The sequence below is a fragment of the Lampris incognitus genome, chromosome 8 (assembly GCF_029633865.1).
Source record: "Lampris incognitus isolate fLamInc1 chromosome 8, fLamInc1.hap2, whole genome shotgun sequence".
NCBI classification, from domain to species: Eukaryota; Metazoa; Chordata; class Actinopteri; order Lampriformes; family Lampridae; genus Lampris; species Lampris incognitus.
In genome coordinates this window covers 30,661,475-30,683,497 of record NC_079218.1, presented here as the reverse complement: position 1 = coordinate 30,683,497, position 22,023 = coordinate 30,661,475, and the positions used below count along the sequence as shown (strand labels likewise).

Below are 22,023 nucleotides of genomic sequence, written 5' to 3'. Positions count from 1 at the left end.
AACATGTACATCAATGTGTGTCCAAACAGCTGTAAATGTGAGCAGCTTTTATAGCCTGTCTGCCAGCGTCTAACCTGACTAAGCATGCCCAGGCATGCCTAAGACATTTGTATAGCGCCTACACTGAGTGCATGGCATGCGCAAGCATGGTTGGACTGGCCAAAACTGCTTGCTTTGTGGGTAATATACTAGTAGACTTAAAATATGACGGGAAATCACAAAAATACGTTTTATCTACAAAACAGTATGTGATAGGAAAATTTTAAGGTGATTTTTGTGATCAGCATTCCAAAATCCATAAAATACTCCTAAAAATGTTCAGGTAGCAAAATCTTTGTTGTCCAGTGTTACCTGTGTGTTTGTTTTGAGTTGGCCTCTACTGTTGATTTCCATTGCCGCATTGAGTTCTTGATGAAGGCTATTAGTGTCCTGTTGGCTTTGTATAGTGCCAAGAACTCCAGTAACCATGTGTGGGGCATTGCATCATAGGCTTTCTTGAAGTCAATCCAGGCTGTACTCAAGTTGGTCTGTCTGGTCTAAGAGTCTTGGGTAACTGCTGACTGGTGAACTGACAGGATCTTTCATGTTGTGGAGAGGCAGGTTATCAGCCGTTTGTTTGAAGGTGTTGTACCCTTATGAGGATCGTTCATGATCAGTATTGTTCTCTCCTGTGTTAGCCAGTCAGGGTGAGACCCTGATGATAGCAGCTGGTTCATCTGTGATGCCAGGTGTTCATGGAATACCGTTAGCTTCTTCAACCAGTAGGTGTGACTCATGTCAGGGCCTAGACAGCCCAGCTCTTCATGTTTGAGACTCATTGTTGGATGTTGTGTATATATATATATATAATATATATATATATATATACACACATATATATACACACACATATATATAATATATAATATATAATATATATACACGTATAATATATGTCACTCACAAACTGATTTGAGTCATAATTACCATGTAATTGGTACGAGGCTTTTATGACCACTCGAGAACATATGCACACACAATGCACAAACAAGCACCCACATACACATCTAACAAAGAAACATCCACACAAGACTGTAAGACTGCTGGGTTTAAATTACTTAACCGTAGCTGTATTATGTTGCCATTAAAATTATCATTGTTTTACTTTAATACCCGAATTAACTGTCTGTGGTAGTGTTCAATTCACTGACAATCATTTATGACCTTCATTCTGCAATAAAAACTGTTATGTTAAACATTCCCTCATATCTTTAGTTTGGAAAAGATGCATTTTGATTTTTTTATTGTCTTGTTTTAGCTGTAGAAAAATGTTTTGTTGAGGTACATAATTCTACATACATATTGTATATACATACATTCTATATATACGTCTACACTCATATATAAAATGAAGTGTGTGTGTGTGTGTGCACGCGCGTGCGTGCGTGTGTGTAAAGTTACCTTAAACAGTGCAGAGAGCTGCGCTCCACCAGGGAAACAGGGAATTTGCCAGTGAACAGCCTTGCTTTGCGGCCTCAGTTCAGCACTCTGGTCTGGACTGCTAAGTTCCTGAGACATACTGCCAAATCCAGAAAAAGGGGTTACGCACTTCACCTTTCTGTTGCACACAATTAGCTGATACTCTTGATCAGAGTAACTCAAAAGTGAGGGCAAAAGTAAAATAAGCTTTCGTGTCTACATCACCATAATTACAAGAAATCTATGGTAAGGACAGAAAAAGTAGATGATTACAGTAATGAAATTCTGTCCTTCAGACTACAGACCAGTAGAAAGAAATAAAGCAATTATTTTACTTGAGCTACTTTAAATCTTCTTTCCTTTTAAGTGTCATTAGATGTAACTTTTTCCTCAAAAACAATTTTATGTGCACTGCTACTAAGATAATATTGGCTAAAAAACCTGCATCAATGACAAAAATACAAGCTGTAGACAGAGAACAAACAAGAAACGAATGTGAGTTAAATGAATAAGAAACATTTATATAAAAATTTGCTGTACAAGGGTAGAAGTGGCCTCAACAAAATGCTGCGCTTTGGGCCATTAGGCTCCTTAGACAGACAGCCAAAATGAAGGAAGGAGGAAGAGAGGGACATTTTCACATCATGATTTCCATAACCACATTTGTCAATGTCTTAGTTAGATTTGAATGTATTCAGTTTCTCACCTCAGTGATCCTTTAGGAACAGGGATGGTCACAGAAACGTTGATAGCGGAACTGCAATAATAATAATAATAACAAAAAAAGAAATCACCCTGAATCACATGAATGGGTATTAATGCTGTGAAGTCCATTCATTTTGTACAGGAGAATCTGGTATTGCTGTATCATTCAACTGCTGAATGCAAGTGTTGCTTGCATTGTATTTATTCTACTGATATGACAATAGTACATGCTTAAGCCAATTTTTACCCCATTTTTGTCATAAAAAAAGATTTCATCATTCTGTTTAAGTTGCAGCAAAACTTAATGCTGTAAGATCATTAGGTGACATGCCAAATCAATTTCACATTAAGACATCTGAGTTATGGCATCCTGGATAGGAGCAATTCTTGCAGGAACATAAATGTTTAATTATAGAAAAAAGCATGTGGTATTGTAGCAAACGATATATCCGGGTATCACTAGTGTTCATTTCATGGGGAAAAACACCACATCAAATGAGACAATGTTCAAGTGTTGAATATGTCCACAAATGCACAATGTTCATGGATAGATAGCATTACACAAACTACCAACTTCTCCATTTTAAGGGAGAAGAGAAAGGAGAGATCTGGTGATGTAGGAGATGGGGGTGGAGAGAAAAGAGAGTGGTATAGCAGAGGAGGGCAGGAGGGAGGCATTGAAGTTGGTGTGATAAAGGACATGAAGAAGGAGAGAGCTGGTGTTATGTGGATTACAGGTCTGAAGTGAGCTGAAGCCTGACCTCTTGGGGGGCAGGTCACAGCGTAGCTTCAGATACATCAGCAGCCTACAGACAAAATAAAGGGAGACAAACATATGAGACAAATGGAGCTGGTTTGATGGAGAACATCTGGATTTTTTTCTTGATGCTTGTGATTTTCTTTTTCTGTATCATACAACTCATTCTCTCTCTATGAGGACAATCTTCTTTGTTTGATAACACAAGGGACCGTTAATTAACCACAGATCTACTAGGGTCTTTCAAGCAGTATAAATAATTCAGAAATGGTCCAGTACAATTCTTTATATAGCTAAAAAAGCTATATAGCTATTTTGTAGGCCTGCTATTACTGTTAAAAGTGTTTACATGCCAGTGCTATCCATGCACTTCATATAAATACCTACTCCCCTGTGCCTGTATTTGGGCAGCCAAGTGTTATCATGAGTAGGGATGCTGTTAGTTCCAACTTCCATGTAAACAAACAACTGCCCTGCTGAAGGGCACTTGAGAAGGACCATGAACACCTTCCAGATCCAAGGGCATTGTGTGGCTATTGATCATCTAATTATTGAGCAAAACCAATGTGACTCTGCTACTTCGCATTTCTAGACTCTGTTTTATCCTATTAATCAGCATCATGTTATTCTCAAAGGACAACCAACATGCAAGAATTCGTCTTGGTGATATTGGTGCAAGGACGCACTGGAAGCCACCAGAGTAGCACAGAATATAAGCTGAAGTTTCAGGTTTGCGTGCTGCTGTTCATTATGATTGAATGATGTCTATCTTGTCATATCCTGTTTTGTGTTATCTTAAAATAAGTTGTGTAAACTTTTTTTGTCTTTTGCTATTGCAAGTCTTCTCCTGAGTGCTCTCTATCAGCAAACTACCACTGATTAACATACCTCATTGTGGCTGTTTTTGAGGAAGTTCTCTGCTTCCAGAATTTTCCTACCTTCCACTGCTGTCCCTCTCTATGGTGGGGAAGAGGCGAAAAGGAGGGGCTGAGGGTAGGTCATCACACAGCTGGTATTGCATGACTGTTTGCTGCAACAGAGAAACGGCAACCAGGGGTTAGATAAACAGATGAAAGAGGAGGAGAGAACGAAGGAGCGAGAGACAGGGGGAAAGAGGGTGAAAGAGGAAACATGGCGAGGCTGTGATAAATGGAAAGCTTGAAGGAAGAGGGGAAAAAGGGCAAAGGCAAGAGGCAGGAGAGAGAGAAAGAGAGAAAAAGAGATAAAGGGTGGAGAGGGAAGCTGCCAATACAAGACAAGCTTAAGCGGTATTTGTTTGCATTTGCATGTTTGTGTGAGGGAGACATGTAAACAAAAATGGAAAGATGGGCAGAGAGAAGGACATAAACAAAAACACAGAGAGGGAGAAAAAGAGTAGAGGAGCTGGGAGAGATAGAGAAGTCATTTATGAGCACCTCCCCTTGGCTAGGACAAACTTTTAGGATTCTGGTTGTGTCAAACTCATCTAGTTTGACAGTCTGGTGGAAACTACACTCATCCACACGGACCACTGCCCCATAACCTGAAAATAGAGGAGACATGAGATTAGGAAGAGAAGAGAGGAGAGGACAGGAATGGAGGGGGAAGTGAGGTTGGGCAGGGGAAGAAGAGACAGAAAAGGTCATCAGCACACCTATACAAGAGAATGTCTGGTTTTGGAATGGTCTGTTTGTGTATATGTGAGTGTGTGTGTTTAAGAAGGTAAGCAAACAAGTGGGTAATTGAAGGTGTGTGTGTGTGTGTGTGTGTGTGTGTGTGTGTGTGTGTGTGTGTGTGTGTGTGTGTGTGTGTGTGTGTGTGTGTGTGTGTGCGTCTCAGCTCACCTCTGAGCTGAGATTTGCCAATGGTGAGCTCCTCATTCAGTCCAATTCGCATTTCTGTTAATCCAAGAAGTAGAATAAGGGTAAGAGTGACTGTGTATATACCTTGTGATTCCACAATGTATAACTTAATTTGGTATGACCCAAAATTTCAGTTAAAGGCATGATACAGAAGCATATCCAACAAGTATAAAACAAGATCATAGAGAGGGGAAATGGTGCTGTATACTGAGACTTTATAATGCCAACTTCAACTGAAAATGATGAACTGGAATGTGGAAAAATCTAAAATAGAATCTGGACTCTTCTCAGGTCTTCGTCCTTCAGTGAGAAGCTCACCAGAACAGTTGGACATGTAGCACTTGACTCTGATTTCTCCCTCAATGTCTGCCTTCATCAGAACACCCTGTGCCACAAACAAATGAACAAACACTACATTTAAAGCTGGGAAGCCACACAGAACATTTATTTGTTTTATATAAATGTCAATGGGGTCTGCCGTCTGCATAATACGGCCTTGACTCATGTGCTAAGGGCACATCACTGTCAGTGCACTGAACTGATCCCCATTTCTCATGAACTCATTTGTTAATGACATCAACTGTCAGTAAGAATAAATGAACAGAAGTTTCACATGAGCTGATGGTCATGAGTCCAGGTTAGTAAACAAAGAAATGAGACACCAATGGTACAAGTTGTAAAATTCTCTAGCTGGGCTCAGGCTTTGAGACAGTGCTGGTTAAGTTGAGTGTTTTGAAATGACCCCAGGATAGAGCTACTGCTCGTCCAAATCCAGAGGAGTCAACTAAGGTTGTGTTGATCCCTTGGGCACTGCCCTTTTGAGGCAAATTATTCAAGGCATTTTTGGAGGACATGTCAGGTCAAACCCAGTAAATATTATTGGGACTACATCTCACAATTGGCCTGGGAAGGCCCTGTAACCCCACCAGTAGGAGCAAGAAGAAGCTGATGGGGTTAGAGATGTTAAAGGCTGCTTTATCTGCTCTGCCCTGTGACCCTGACCCAGAAAGGTGGCCAAAAAATGGATGGATGGACTGAAAGCGGCAGTAGACAACTTATTTGCTTTAACTTATTATTATGAAGTAAATGTTGATTTCTGGGACAGGCACCAGCATCCCCGCGACCCTGAGAGCAGGGTAAGTGGTTCGGATAATGGATGGATGTTGATTGCAGTGTAATGGTTATAGAATAATGACACCGTCTATGTTTAGATTGGTTCCCTATAAGCCTCACTTTCACAATGTAATTCTCTTTGCTACCGGGTACGAGCTCGTAGGAAAATTAAGGCTCAATTTATGGCACAAAGGAAGCACGTCAACCATTGTACAACCAAAATAGGAAGAGGATAGCGCTTTTGTTTTCCCCAGTAGCTATTGGTAGCTATCTCCAGTAGTGGAAATGGCGGATGGTGGAACAACCGAAGAGACAGTGGAAACTCTACCCGGCAAGAGAAAAAGAATTCTGTTGATGGAGGAGGCAAAGAACGTGAAGAGGGCGAGGGATTAAAAAAAAGAAGTTAAACAACAGTGAACCTCGGACGGGCATTCACTCGATAGAGAGAGCTGAATTGTTGTATCGAACTCTGTTTCCTCGTCAAGATCCGTTTCTCCCAGGCCAGATGAAAGCATTCGCATGGAAAGAGGTTATCTATCAGTTACGATTAGGTTAAGGTAAGCATTACGTTAAACTTAGGGTTAGGTTAGGGTTAGGTTGAGGCTGGGTTAGGGTTAGGTTGAGGTCAGGTTAAGGTTAGGCTGAGGTTAGGTTGAGGTTGGATTAAGGTTAATCAAGCGTCCCGGTGTTGTATCAAACTCTGGCTAGAGGGAAACAGATCTCGATGGGAAAACAAGGGTTCAATACAACACCCGGGACTTGAGGGGGTTCCAAACTGACATTTAGTTGGCGTTATTTCTACTGGAACAGTAAGTAACATGAACTGCCAACTTATTAATACTACCGGAAGTTCTACTCTGCCTTTATCATAGCACTGAGACAGGGTTTCTAGTTCAAATGGGGATTCTTGCAGTTGTTTCTTGCTTTGGACAGTAGCCAGGCAAGTAATGAACAGAAAGTGATGTGGTTGTCTTTGCGACAGCAGCGCAAACATTAATACCACTTGGAAATGCCGGGGGGGGGGGGTTGTAAAGTTCTCTGCTGCCGCTTTAATCAATAAATATTGTTTCTTTACATAGTGACAACACTTCATGTAACTGTACATAACCAGTCTAAGATAAAAGGGCAACGAAAGTGTTTTTATGATTCAAAGTAACAGGATTTTTCTTAATAACCTGGGTTTAAAATAATATAAATTTTATTGATGGTTGCATAGGATAACTCATATAAAAATGTGATGTGATAATATTCAGCCAGCAGCCATCATGATATAAGATGGTAAGTGATCAAACAATTTGACTGTTTGGTTTCTTTTGCTCATCATATGGAACATTGTTTCAGAACACAGGGCAATAAAAATGTCGGCATATCTATAAATAGAAAGATCAAAAGAAAAGAAAAAACAAAAATCACACGATTCCACTCACATTGGAGCCAATGACGACAGACATCCTCTCAATGACATCAACGAATATCTCGCTCTTACCTCCCTTAAAAGAAAGGTAAGAAGAAAAAGATTGTTGTTTCATCTCAAATTATCTCATCTCAGTGACATTATAATGGGGTGCTCATAACCAAGGTAAAGTTAGAGTGCTCTATGCAGTCACATGGGGGAGCATCACCCAGGGTAGCAATCCAAGCAATACCATAGAGTTATAAAGGATACCTTTTTAAAATGGCCCATTAAGACCTTGAATCAAACACTTTAAAACATTTCAAAATCTAGGTATGAAAATGGTAGACATACTTCTTAGTTATACAGTATAAGCACACAACATTGATTAATATGGTCCTAGAAAAGTACATGGAAATATGGCCATCCTGGAGTGAACATTTATCTCGAGGTTTGGGTAACTACCGCCGTGCCCGTTCAGGTGTAATTCCCCCTCCGACCACAATGTGGGTAGTAATTGTACAGTGGCGCTGTTCATCCGGTTGCCATGGGAAGAACGTGTCTGTCTATCTGTCTGTATGTCTTCAATTTTCTCAACAACCGCTCATTCAAACAACTTCAAATTCCACGATGCACTTCCTTGAAACCTCAACAATACACCCGCCAAGTGTGAAGTCGGTCGGATGAACGGTTGTCAAGAAAATCAAAGGACAGACATACATACTACCGACAGAGATTCCTTCCATTTTAGTTGGATAATTCCCCTCTATTGATTACCAAAAGGTTTGGGCTTATCCTTCCACTACAGGTAAAAAGAGCAGTATCAGTTATGAAAGAGAACACATGGAGCAGAAAGAGATTCAGTGATCCTTTCTGTCATGGGTGCTTGAGTCTGGGTCCTAAAGTTGAACGATAGTCTTTATCCTGCTCCTCTTTAAGGATAGGCTCACATTTTTTTCTTAACTTAGACCTCATTAAAAATGTTATCGGCCATCATTCAGAAGGGGCAGAAGGTACATGCAAATACAGGAGGGTCAAATACAGGTCATGTTCAACTTTTTCTAGTTTCTATTTAGTAAATGATATTTTCAATTAATAAATGGATTGTCCCTCTCTGACAGCTGCAAGAAAGTTTTCAATGTAGTATAAAATCCTTTCACACCAAAGAAAATATCTGGATAACAAGATAATTTGCAAGGAAAACAGTTTTGCAAGAAAAAAAACTCTTTAAATACGGCATTTAACCTAAAATAAGGTTTAGCAAACAAGAGATTTTAGATCGCACTTCAGAGTTCTAACACCTTTCTATGAAAACAGATTTAGAATCTTTGGGGAACACGAGCACAAAGAGCCCAGAGCACAGCACGGTCGCCACTGAAGCATATTATGATGTTATCTGATAACGTCATGGCAGTGCTCCTACATAAAAAGGGCATGCAGGGGTGAGGGACTGTCAGCCTGCTTGGGCACCTCCTATATTTTGACTTCCTTCTGAGCTTTTTCCAAACTACCCTCTTTTGGGAGGGTCCCAGTCTCAGTGTATTCATAACTGTAGGTCTTAGCAGTAAGCTCTTGGTTTTGTCCTGCCGACGAGAATGTTCCTACACTTTCTGAATGCATTGCACCATTCTAATCTTCTGTTTGTATATATCACTGAGCACATGTATGCCCATGTTGAACACCCTTTCCCCCCTCTCTCTTGCTTTCCAGGACAGTTTTTCTTCCTTTATGGACGGTCTGATGACCATGGATCATCGCTCTCTCTCTCTTTCGACTGCCTGATGAGTTCAGAGCCTGTTTGTGATGCGTCCTGTTTTCCCTTGGTCACATTCCTACCCTCCTGGACATTTATGCCTTCATTTGCGCTATTCTCATTTAAAATTGCTTTTAAACTTTTTTTTAAGCTAAAACAACTTCAGCATCACTCTCATCTTCTTTCTCTCTCTGTGTGAATGCTGTGTTGAAGTTTTCATCGCCTCTTGTGTGTATGTGAAGTCTATACTCTGCAGGGCCCCACTGAGCAGAGCTGGTTTTGTGAAGTAGGGTCCCACCGCCTCCTGAGTGCATCTATGGGGTTCCTGACATTGTCCTGGATGGAAACAGATTCATTAAATTTGCCTTGCACTCTCTTTACAAGTTTATTACCTGGCACATTTAAATTTGCTAAATTTTATACATTAACTGTATGTACTCTACGTTACCTTGCTCTGTGTAATCTATGATGTTACATTATAATTCTGTTATTTTTCTGTATTTTGTGCATTTGACACCTATTGTGGGCGGTACGGTGGCCCAGTGGTTAGCACTGTTGCCTCACAGCAAGGGGGTCCTGGGTTTGAACCCTGGGATTGTCCAACCTTGGAGGTCATCCCAGGTCATCTTCTTTCTTTTAAAGTTGTTTCTTATTTTTCCCTTTTTTCTCCCAATTTAGTGGCCAATCGATCCCTTTTTTAGTTAAAACACCCACCCTCGTACTGCATGCGTTCACCAACTGCATCTCTCCAGCCGGCAGTCTTGAAGGAGACGCCTCCCCACTTTCGTGACAAGGCGAATCCAGGCCAAACCACTGCTTTTTCCGATACACACAGAGAAGCATTCATGTGACGAACACAGGCCGACTCTGCCCCCCTCCCGAAGACAGCATTGCCAATTATTTCTGCTTCATCGAGTCCGGCTATAGTCGGATCTGACGAGACCGGTCCCCAGTGGGAAACTGCATCGACACAAAGCCAATGCTTAGACCGCTACACCACCACGGACTTCAGGTCATCTTCTGAATGGAGTTTGCATGTTCTCCCAGTGTCTGCATGGGTTTCCTCCAGGTGCTCCGGTTTCCTCCCACAGTCCAAAGACATGTAGGTCAGGTGAATCGGACATACTAAATTGTCCCTAGGTGTGAACATGTCTGCCCTGTGATGGACTGGCGACTTGTCCAGGGTGTTTCCCCGCCTTCTGCCCAAATGAATGCTGTGATAGGCTCCAGCATCTTGGACCCTAATCAGGATAAGCGGCTTGGAAAATGGATGGATGGATGGATGGAAACCTATTGTATGTTTGTCCGTTCTGGAAGAGGGATCCCTCCTCTTTTCTCTTCCTGAGGTTTCTTCCATATATTTTTCCTGATAAGTTTTTTGTTGTGGAGTTTAGGGTCCAAGGATAGAGGGTGTCGTATATTGTACTGATTGTAAAACCCTTTGGCACTACCTTCTGAATTTGGGCTACACAAACAAATTTGACTTGACTAGTGTTTCAGCCATCGAGGACTCTTAAATTGATAGGTAATATGATTCACATTGTGGAGATACGCCATTAAAGCTGAAATAAAATCAGAGAATTTGTAGATAGGAAGAACTCCCAGTCTCTGAACACTTCTGGGTTGTAATTACAACTGGGTGGGCAATCACGAGAATCCAAAATGAATGGGGGTCTATGGAGCATATACAAAAAAAGGTTAACTGTAAATACTTATTTAAAAAACCCACTGTTTTATTTCTTTTATCAACACAAACAAACATAAGGTATCTCTTGCAATTGTGTTTGTATTTTTTGACATTTTTTTTTAACCAGTTTTTAGGGTTTTGCACTGGTCTAGTGACATCAGGGTAAGCCACTTTTTGCCACCACTGCCATACCAGCCCCTGGCCATGCATCCACAGTCCACTCTCTGGGGCTATCAGCAAGCAAAGTTGTTTTGTCATAACCAGTAGTAACTCTTTGGATCTCCGTAGACTGGCTCTGATAAAATCACATTGTCATAATTCAAGTCCTGTTTTTACTCCTGTAGTAGCAATTTTTTTCCCCCGGAATCCATGAAATGACCAATCACCATCTTGAATTTAGCTTAAATAAATGGGCTTCAATGCACCTCGTAGAGAGTGATTGGATGGTTGCTTCTAGGTTTTTAATATGACTTCTACAGTAATAATAACAATAATAATAATAACAGAAACAATAATAAACTTATATCGCACCTTTCTAAACAGCGTTACAAGGTGCCTCACACAACAGCATAAAATAATGCACATAGTCAAGATAAAACAACAAAATACAATAAAAATATAGGACATAACCAAATCTGCTCCACAGAACAGGGTAAAACACCATCAGGATAAAGTCACAAGAGCATAATTAGAGCTGATAAAACTAGGATTATGATGAAAACAATTAAAATAAGTTAAAGAAAGAAAAGTATAAAAATATAAAGAATTAGAAATGTTAAATTATAAAAGTATAAGATATAAACAATATAATAAATAAATGAATAAATAATAAAAATTGGGCAACAATGGATTTACTATAAAAAAAGCCTTCCTGTAAAAGTACATTTTAAGATGTGATTTAAAAGAAGGCAGTGAGCTCGCTAGCTTCCTACAGTTTACAGTCTCTGGGAATACTTCACTCTGTAACTATGAGACTGATATTACCACCAATATTTGACCTTTCCCAGGGTGTTCCAGAGATGGGGCTCATACCCTCACTGACCTGACCAAGCCCTGTCTCTCTTAGCATTGGGGAGGTTTCCAGTTGAACCATCACACTGTTCTGAAAAGGGCAAAGATGTTGTGGCCACAAGGACAAACCTCCCCAGGGGAAGCTTGGGCCTAGTGAAATGAACGTAGGGACTCTTGGCAGGGGAATCTTATGTCCTACAGTTAACAGTAACTGGAGAATGAATACTCAGCTGTCTAATGGTAACTCATTTACCCCCATTTGCTCTCTGCTCCCAGGATGTTCAGATGGTAAGGCTCAAACCTACACTGATCCAGCCCTCTCTCTCTCAGCTTAGGGGGAGGATTCTTGTCAAAGCATTGAACTTTGTTCTAAAAGGGGCAAAAACATGTTCAATAGGACAACCCCAAGGGAAGCTTAGGCCCAGCAGTGTACCAACCACAGTTTCCGCTAGGAAAATTTGGTTCATGGCCTAAGTGTCCAGGGAGATTCCAGAATGTTGAACAAATGGGAAAAAAATCCAATCATATTATATATGCCTAAACAAGAAGATTCAATTCTCTGCATGCACTATACGAGATACATAACATTTACATAACATTTATTTTAAAGAAAAATCGGTAACACGGTAACACTTTCTATGAAGCTTGCATCTATAACGCCCTATAAGCGTCTATAATGTAGCTATACGTCATTGTAAGATTCATTATAACCATTTATACACCCTCGCAACACCTCATAACCACATTTATGATACATTGTCAATTTAAAACGGATTTATGCATTATAAATATGTCTTCATTAGCCTGTTTATCTGTCAAATGTCATAATGCATCATAGCCAACTTGTTTTGCTGAAGATTTGTAGAGCTGCATAATGAGACTTCAGTGCTATTTCAGTCTTCAGCCATAGCCGTTGGTCATTGTAATACACATTATAGGAAAGTATGGGCATTATAGATGCAGTAGATGCTTATCGGACATTATAGATGCAAGCTTCATAGAAAGTGTTACCGAAAACTCTTTACCATTTCAAGAAATATTCAAAATACACACGAGCTGACTTGTGTGCATATTTAAGAAATAACCTGGCTAATACAAAACTCAACATATAAAAGAAGAGTACAAGAGCATTGCTTACTGCTTACAGCAACTCCTACATATATATACACTACCGTTCAAAAGTTTGGGATCACCCAAACAATTTCGTGTTTTCCATGAAAAGTCACACTTATTCACCACCATATGTTGTGAAATGAATAGAAAATAGAGTCAAGACATTGAAAAGGTTAGAAATAATGATTTGTATTTGAAATAAGATTTTTTTTACATCAAACTTTGCTTTCGTCAAAGAATCCTCCATTTGCAGCAATTACAGCATTGCAGACCTTTGGCATTCTAGCTGTTAATTTGTTGAGGTAATCTGGAGAAATTGCACCCCACGCTTCCAGAAGCAGCTCCCACAAGTTGGATTGGTTGGATGGGCACTTCTTTGAGCAGATTGAGTTTCTGGAGCATCACATTTGTGGGGTCAATTAAACGCTCAAAATGGCCAGAAAAAGAGAACTTTCATCTGAAACTCGACAGTCTATTCTTGTTCTTAGAAATGAAGGCTATTCCATGCGAGAAATTGCTAAGAAATTGAAGATTTCCTACACCGGTGTGTACTACTCCCTTCAGAGGACAGCACAAACAGGCTCTAACAGGTACTATTTAATGAAGATGCCAGTTGGGGACCTGTGAGGCGTCTGTTTCTCAAACTAGAGACTCTAATGTACTTATCTTCTTGCTCAGTTGTGCAACGCGGCCTCCCACTTCTTTTTCTACTCTGGTTAGAGCCTGTTTGTGCTGTCCTCTGAAGGGAGTAGTACACACCGGTGTAGGAAATCTTCAATTTCTTAGCAATTTCTCGCATGGAATAGCCTTCATTTCTAAGAACAAGAATAGACTGTCGAGTTTCAGATGAAAGTTCTCTTTTTCTGGCCATTTTGAGCGTTTAATTGACCCCACAAATGTGATGCTCCAGAAACTCAATCTGCTCAAAGAAGTGCCCATCCAACCAATCCAACTTGTGGGAGCTGCTTCTGGAAGCGTGGGGTGCAATTTCTCCAGATTACCTCAACAAATTAACAGCTAGAATGCCAAAGGTCTGCAATGCTGTAATTGCTGCAAATGGAGGATTCTTTGACGAAAGCAAAGTTTGATGTAAAAAAAATCTTATTTCAAATACAAATCATTATTTCTAACCTTGTCAATGTCTTGACTCTATTTTCTATTCATTTCACAACATATGGTGGTGAATAAGTGTGACTTTTCATGGAAAACACAAAATTGTTTGGGTGATCCCAAACTTTTGAACGGTAGTGTATATATATATATATACATACATATATAAATAACTTGACTCACTGGATTATATATATAAAACTTAACTCACTGGATTCATATACATATATATATAGCTTTTTTCTTGGAAACCGTCAAAGGTGTTGATAAAAGTGTTCAACAAATGAGGAGCGGAATATAGATGTAGGAAAAAAAACTTTTAATACATAGCAGTACAAGCTTGTTTCGTGCATCGCACACTCATCAGCTATGACATTAGATTAGTCTAGTCAATGTTCCGTCAATTCTGGAAAATTGTCGGGAATGCAGCTGATGAGTGCACGACGCACGAAACAAGATTGTACTACTACTACTACTTTCGGCTGCTCCCTTTAAGGGTCGCCACAGCGGATCATCCGTTTCCATTTCTTCCTGTCTTCTGCATCTTCCTCTGTCACACCAGCCACCTGCATGTCTTCCCTCACCACATCCATAAACCTCCTCTTTGGCCTTCCTCTTTCCTGGCAGCTCCATATTCAGCATCCTTCTCCCAATATACCCAGCATCTCTCCTCCACACATGTCCAAGCCATCTCAATCTTGCTTCTCTTGCTTTGTCTCCAAACCGTCCAACTTGAGCGGTAATATAATCATTCCTAATCCTGTCCTTCTTTGTCACTCCCAGTGAGAATCTTAGCACCGTCAACTCCGCCACCTCCAGCTCCGCCTCCTGTCTTTTCGTCAGTGCCACTGTCTCCAAACCATATAACATAGCTGGTCTCACAACCATCTTGTAAACTTTCCCTTTAACTCTTGCTGGTACCCTTCTGTCGCAAATCACTCCTGATACTCTTCTCCACCCACTCCACCCTGCCAACACTCTCTTCTTCACCTCTCTGCTGCACTCCCCGTTACTTTGGACAGTTGACCCCAAGTAATTAAACTCATATGCCTTCGTCACCTCCACTCCTTGCATCCTGACCATTTCACTGTCCTCCCTCTCATTCATATTCCATCTTGCTCCTATTGACTTTCATTCCTCTTCTCTCCAGTGCATACCTCCACCTCTCCAGGCTCTCCTCGACCTGCACCCTACTCTCGCTACAGATCACAATGTCATCCGCAAGCATCTTTGTCCATGAAGACTCCTGTCTAATCTTGTCCGTCAACCTGTCCATCACCATTGCAAACAAGAAAGGACTCAGAGCTGATCCTTGAAGTAATCCCACCTCCACCCTGAACCCATCTGTCATTCCCACCGCACACCTCATCATTGTAACACTTCCCTCATACATATCCTGCACCACTCCTACATACCTCTCTGCAACTCCTGACTTCCTCATACAATACCACACCTCCTCTCTCGGCACCCTGTTGTATGCTTTCTCTAAATCTACAAAGACCGATCAACATTCTCAAAGCAAACATCGCATCTGTGTTACTCTTTCATGGCATGAACCCATACTGCTGCTCGCTAATCATCACCTCTCCTCTTAACCTAGCTTCTATTACTCTTTCCCATATCTTCATGCTTTGGCTGATCAACTTTATACCTCTGTAGTTGCTACAGTTCTCCTCATCGCCCTTGTTCTTGAAAATCGGTACCAGTATGCTTCTTCTCCACTCCTCAGGCATCCTCTCACTTTCCAAGACTGTGTTAAACAATCTAGTGAAAAACCCCACTGCCATCTCTCCTAAACTTCTCCATACCTCCACAGGTACGTCATCAGGACCAACTGCCTTTCCACTCTTCATCCTCTTCATAGCTGCCCTCACTTCCTCCTTGCTAATCCACTGAACTCCCTGATTCACTATGCCTATATCATCCAACCTTCTCTCTCTCATTTTCTTCATTCATCAGCCCCTCAAAGTACTCCTTCCACCTTCTCAACACACTCTCCTCACTTGTCAGCACATTTCCATCTCTATCCTTGATCACCCTAACTTGCTGCCCATCCTTCACAGCTCGGTCCCTCTGTCTAGCCAATCGGTACAAGTCCTTTTCTCCTTCCTTAGTGTCTAACCTGTCATACAACTCACCATACACCTTTTCCTTTGCCTTTGCCACCTCTCTCTTTGCTTTATGCTGGTCTCCTTGTACTCCTGTCTACTTTCTTCATCTCTCTGACTATCCCCCTACTTCTTTGCCAACCTCTTCCTCTGTATAATTTGCTGTACTTCCTCATTCCACCACCAAGTCTCCTTGTCTTCCTTCCTCTGTCCTGATGACACACCAAGTACCTTCCTAGCTGTCTCCCTCACTATTTCTGCAGTGCATGCCCAGCCATCCGGCAACTCTTCACTACCACCCAGTGCCTGTCTTAACTCCTGCCTGAACTCCATACAACAGTCTTCCTTCTTCAACTTCCACCATTTGATCTTCGGCTCTGCCTTCACTCGCTTCCTCTTCTTGGTCTCCAAAGTCATCCTACAGACCACCATCTGATGCTGCCTAGCTACGTTCTCCCCTGTCACCACCTTGCAGACTCCAATCCCTTTAGATCGTGCCTTCTACATAAGATATCCACCTGTGTGCACTTTCCTCCACTCTTGTATGTCACCCTGTGTTCCTCCCTCTTCTTGAAATATGTATTCACCACAGCCATTTCCATCCTTTTCGCAAAATCCACCACCATCTGTCCTTCCGCATTTCTCTCCTTGACACCATACCTACCCATCACCTCCTCATCACCTCTGTTCCCTTCACCAACATGCCCATTGAAGTCCGCTCCAATCACCACTCTCTCCTCCTTGGGTACCCTCTCCACCACGTCGTCGACAAGAGTCACCGTTTCGAACATCCCGCCTTTCATCTCCGATGAGTTTTTGTCCAGAGAATTGTCGAGGTATGGAAAAGTAGTCTCGTCGATCAGGAAACTGTCGTCTGGCAGCAAATCGCCGCTGGTGCGACATGTGGTTTCACACAGACGACAGGTTCACATGATCCTGAACAAACAAGACCAAGACTTGGATGTGGCTTTTAGGGTGAAGGTAGATGATTTTGCCTATGTCATCTTTGTAAACTCTGGGACCTTGAAGTGTTTTGGCTGTGGAGGGGAGGGTCATTTGGTTCGGGCTTGCCCTGAGAAACACCCCTCCGATGGCAAAACGCAGAGTGAAGCAAGAGGACACGAACAGAGTGAAACTAGGCAGAACAGCGAAGAGACAACAGAAAACAAACAGAGTGAAACCAGGCAGAACAGCGAAGAGACAACAGAAAAGGGCCAGAGTCCAGATCACAGCGACAAAACTGAACCACCTAAACATAGTGAGAAGTCTAAACAGGAACACGTAAATGTTGAAAACGAAGCACAACGTGAACAGGCAATGGCATCAAACACTACAGGTGGAGCTGCAGAAGGTGTAGTGTTGAGCACTGAGGAGGACTTGCTGGAAGACAAAAAAGTCTGTAAGGTTCCTGTGCTGAAGAGAAAGCAGGCAGCTAAAACGAGTGGCTCTCAAGCCAAGAAAGGAGCATTGACAAGGGAGAGAAGCAGGCAGTGCGAGGAGCACCTGTCTGGGGATGAGTTGAGTATGGAGGAAGAGGAGGAAGGGGACTGTGGTATAGGCAGCCGGGTACCTGTATTAAAGAAGAAGCAGCCAGAGGTACAAATGTCTGAAGATGAGTTGGAGGAGGATGGTGGTGTAGACAGCCAGACTCACACTTCCTCCCAGTTGTCAGGGGTAGCACAGCAGGAGCACTACGATGCATGCCAGATTAAGAAGTTCTTGCAACGAACAAAAAGTTTGAGAAATGTCAAACTTGAGGACTTCTTTGCAGACAAAGAGTTGTTTCTGTACTCTGTTAAATCCCAGATGGGACACAAAGACGGATGCGGCTACTCTGATCAGGAGATATACAGGCTACGGAAAATAGTTCTGAAAATTAAACAAGAATTACAACATGAAGAGTCAGAGGCAATATAAGACAAATCTTGTCCCGTCCTGGTCAATGTTGTTGATGATGTTTAAGACCAGTCTGGTTGACGAGTGTGTTGCACCGGGCGTTCTTCTTCCTACTGCTGCCGGAGGAGCCACTGATAAATGGAACCAGGCTGGTGTCTACGACTGGTGCCTTCCAGGATTTCCCAGAAACTGTTTTCCTCCACGACCATCATCCCGCAGCACATAGTGGCGGCAGCAGGATTGGGACTCAACAACACCGAGGCCGTAGCTCAGCTGCTCAACATGAGGTCTACATGCCGCACAAGAGACTTATTCTATAGCTATGAAGTAAAACTGTCTGAAGGAGATGTTTTTTTTTACAAATATTTGTTTAGACTACTCACTGGTATTTGTTTTTCCCTGAAACTGTTTTTTGTATGAGCTGGATTATAAAGAGATAATTGTGTTTGGTTATAAGCTGTTGGACTATTGGACTGTAGCGTATTTGGAATAAATGTACCTTTTAAAAATAAAAAAAATCTCTCTCTCTCTCTCTCTCTCTCTCTCTCTCTCTCTCTCTCTCTCTCTCTCTCTATATATATATATATATATATATATATATATATATATATATATATATATATATATATATACAGTGCATCCGGAAAGTATTCACACCCCTTCACTTTCCCCACATTTTGTTATGTTACAGCCTTATTCCAAAATGGATTAAATTCCTTTTTTTCCTCATCAATCTACCTACAATACCCCATAATGACAATGCGAAAAAGATTTTGTAGACATTTTTGCAAATTTATTAAAAATAAAAAACTGAAATATTGCATGTACATAAGTATTCACACCCTTTACTCAGTACTTGGTTGAGGCAACCTTGGCAGCGATTACAGCCTCAAGTCTTCTTAGGTATGAGGCTACAAGCTTGGCACACCTATATTTGGGGTATTTCTCCCATTCTTCTCTGCAGATCCTCTCGAGCTCTGTAAGGTTAGATGGGGAGCGCCACTGCACAGCTATTTTCAGGTCTTTCCAGAGATGTTCAATGGGGTTCAAGTCTGGGCTCTGGCTGGGCCACTCAAGGAAATTCACAGACTTGTCCTGAAGCCACTCCTTCGTTGTCTTGGCTGTGTGCTTAGGGTCGTTGTCATGTTGAAAGGTAAACCTTCGCCCCAGTCTGAGGTCCTGAGCGCTCTGGAGCAGGTTTTCATCAAGAATCTCTCTGTACTTTACTCCTTTCATCTTTCCCCTTTCATCTTTCCCAGTTCCTGCCGCTGAAAAACATCCCCAGAGCATGAGGCTGCCACCACCATGCTTCACTGTAGAGATGGTATTAGCAAGGTGATGAGAGGTGCCTGGTTTCCTCCAGATGTGACGTTTGGCATTCAGGCCAAAGACGTTCAATCTTGGTTTCATCAGATCAGAGAATCTTGTTTCTCATGGTCTGAAAGTCCTTTAGGTGCTTTCTGGCAAACTCCAAGCGGGCTGTCATGTGCCTTTTATTGAGCAGAGGCTTCCGTCTGGCCACTCTACCACAAAGACCTGATCGGTGGAGTGCTGCAGAGATGGTTGTCCTTCTGAAAGGTTCTCCCATCTCCACAGAGGAACACTGGAGCTCTGTCAGAGTGACCATCGGGTTCTTGGTCACCTCCCTGACCAAGGCCCTTCTCCCCCGATTGCTCAGTTTGGCTGGGCGGCCAGCTCTAGGAAGAGTCCTGGTGGATCCAAACTTCTTGCATTTACGAATGATGGAGACCACTGTGCTCTTCGGGACCTTCATAGCTGGAGACATTTTTGTGTACCCTTCCCCAGATCTGTGCTTCGATACAATCCTGTCTCGGAGGTCCACAGACAATTCCTTTGACTTCATGGCTTGGTTTCTGCTCTTGACATGCACTGTCAACTGTGGGACCCAATATAGACAGGGGTGTGCCTTTCCAAATCATGTCCAATCAATTGCATTTACTACAGGTGGACTCCAATCAAGATGTAGAAACATCTCAAGGATGATCAGTGGAAACAGGATGAACCTGAGCTCAATTTTGAGTGTCATAGCAAAGGGTGTGAATACTTATGTACGTGCAATATTCCAGTTTTTTATTTTTAATAAATTTGCAAAAATTTCTACAAAACCTTTTTCAATTTTTCATTATGGGGTATTGTGTTTAGATTGATGAGAAAAAAGAGGAATTTAATCCATTTTGGAATAAGGCTGTAACATAACAAAATGTGGGGAAAGTGAAGGGGTGTGAATACTTTCCGGATGCACTGTATATACACTACCGTTCAAAAGTTTGGGATCACCCAAACAATTTTGTGTTTTCCATGAAAAGTCACACTTATTCACCACCATATGTTGTGAAATGAATAGAAAATAGAGTCAAGACATTGACAAGGTTAGAAATAATGATTTGTATTTGAAATAAGATTTTTTTTACATCAAACTTTGCTTTTGTCAAAGAATCCTCCATTTGCAGCAATTACAGCATTGCAGACCTTTGGCATTCTAGCTGTTAATTTGTTGAGGTAATCTGGAGAAATTGCACCCCACGCTTCCAGAAGCAGCTCCCACAAGTTGGATTGGTTGGATGGGCACTTCTTTGAGCAGATTGAGTTTCTGGAGCATCACATTTGTGGGGTCAATTAAACGCTCAAAATGGCCAGAAAAAGAGAACTTTCATCTGAAACTCGACAGTCTATTCTTGTTCTTAGAAATGAAGGCTTTTCCATGCGAGAAATTGCTAAGAAATTGAAGATTTCCTACACCGGTGTGTACTACTCCCTTCAGAGGACAGCACAAACAGGCTCTAACCAGAGTAGAAAAAGAAGTGGGAGGCCGCGTTGCACAACTGAGCAAGAAGATAAGTACATTAGAGTCTCTAGTTTGAGAAACAGACGCCTCACAGGTCCCCAACTGGCATCTTCATTAAATAGTACCTGTTAGAGCCTGTTTGTGCTGTCCTCTGAAGGGAGTAGTACACACCGGTGTAGGAAATCTTCAATTTCTTAGCAATTTCTCGCATGGAATAGCCTTCATTTCTAAGAACAAGAATAGACTGTCGAGTTTCAGATGAAAGTTCTCTTTTTCTGGCCATTTTGAGCGTTTAATTGACCCCACAAATATGATGCTCCAGAAACTCAATCTGCTCAAAGAAGTGCCCATCCAACCAATCCAACTTGTGGGAGCTGCTTCTGGAAGCGTGGGGTGCAATTTCTCCAGATTACCTCAACAAATTAACAGCTAGAATGCCAAAGGTCTGCAATGCTGTAATTGCTGCAAATGGAGGATTCTTTAACGAAAGCAAAGTTTGATGTAAAAAAAATCTTATTTCAAATAAAAATCATTATTTCTAACCTTGTCAATGTCTTGACTCTATTTTCTATTCATTTCACAACATATGGTGGTGAATAAGTGTGACTTTTCATGGAAAACACGAAATTGTTTGGGTGATCCCAAACTTTTGAACGGTAGTGTATATATATATATATATATATATATTCCTGCGACCCTGAGAGCAGGATAAGCGGTTTGGATAATGGAATGGAATATATCAACAACAACAAAAAAACAAAACAAAACAGAGGTGTCCTTGCTTCATATCTTTTTTGGATTCCCAACCCCCCCTTTTTTTCTCCCCAACTGTATCTGGCCAAGGGTGGCATTGTGGCGCAGTTGTTAGCGTGGTCGCCTCACAGCAAAAAGGTCCTGAGTTCAAGCCCCAGGGTAGTCCAACCTTGGGGGTCATCCCAGGTCGTCCTCTGTGTAGCGTTTTCTCCCCGTGTCTGTGTGGGTTTCCTCTGGGTGCTCCGGTTTCCTCCCACAGTCCAAAGACATGTAAGTCTGGTGACTCGGCCGTACTAAATTGTCCCTAGGTGTGTGTGTGTCGGCCCTGTGATGGCCTGGCGGCCTGTCCAGGGTATCTCCCCACCTGCCGCCCAGTGACTGCTAGGATAGGCTCCAGCATCCCCACGACCCTGAGAGCAGGATAAGCAGTTTGGATAATGGATGGATGGACGGATGAATCCGGCCAATTACTCCACTCGTCCGAGCCGTCCCGATCTCTGCTCCACTCCCTCAGCTGAT

At 41.9% G+C, this 22,023-nt stretch overlaps 1 protein-coding gene across 2 annotated transcripts in view; it reads right to left on the bottom strand.

The window, feature by feature from the left end:
* ap4m1 (adaptor related protein complex 4 subunit mu 1) overlaps positions 1-22,023 on the bottom strand; it is a 38,970-nt gene that overhangs the window by 9,852 nt on the left and 7,095 nt on the right. For both annotated transcript variants that reach the window (XM_056285081.1, XM_056285082.1), the window contains exons 8-15: positions 7,302-7,364; positions 5,080-5,146; positions 4,744-4,797; positions 4,336-4,442; positions 3,859-3,950; positions 2,925-2,969; positions 2,165-2,215; positions 1,441-1,558 (exon numbers count right to left, since the gene is read on the bottom strand). In XM_056285081.1, coding sequence (XP_056141056.1) covers positions 1,441-1,558; positions 2,165-2,215; positions 2,925-2,969; positions 3,859-3,950; positions 4,336-4,442; positions 4,744-4,797; positions 5,080-5,146; positions 7,302-7,364 — 597 coding nt within the window. The remainder of the gene's footprint in view (positions 1-1,440; positions 1,559-2,164; positions 2,216-2,924; positions 2,970-3,858; positions 3,951-4,335; positions 4,443-4,743; positions 4,798-5,079; positions 5,147-7,301; positions 7,365-22,023) is intronic.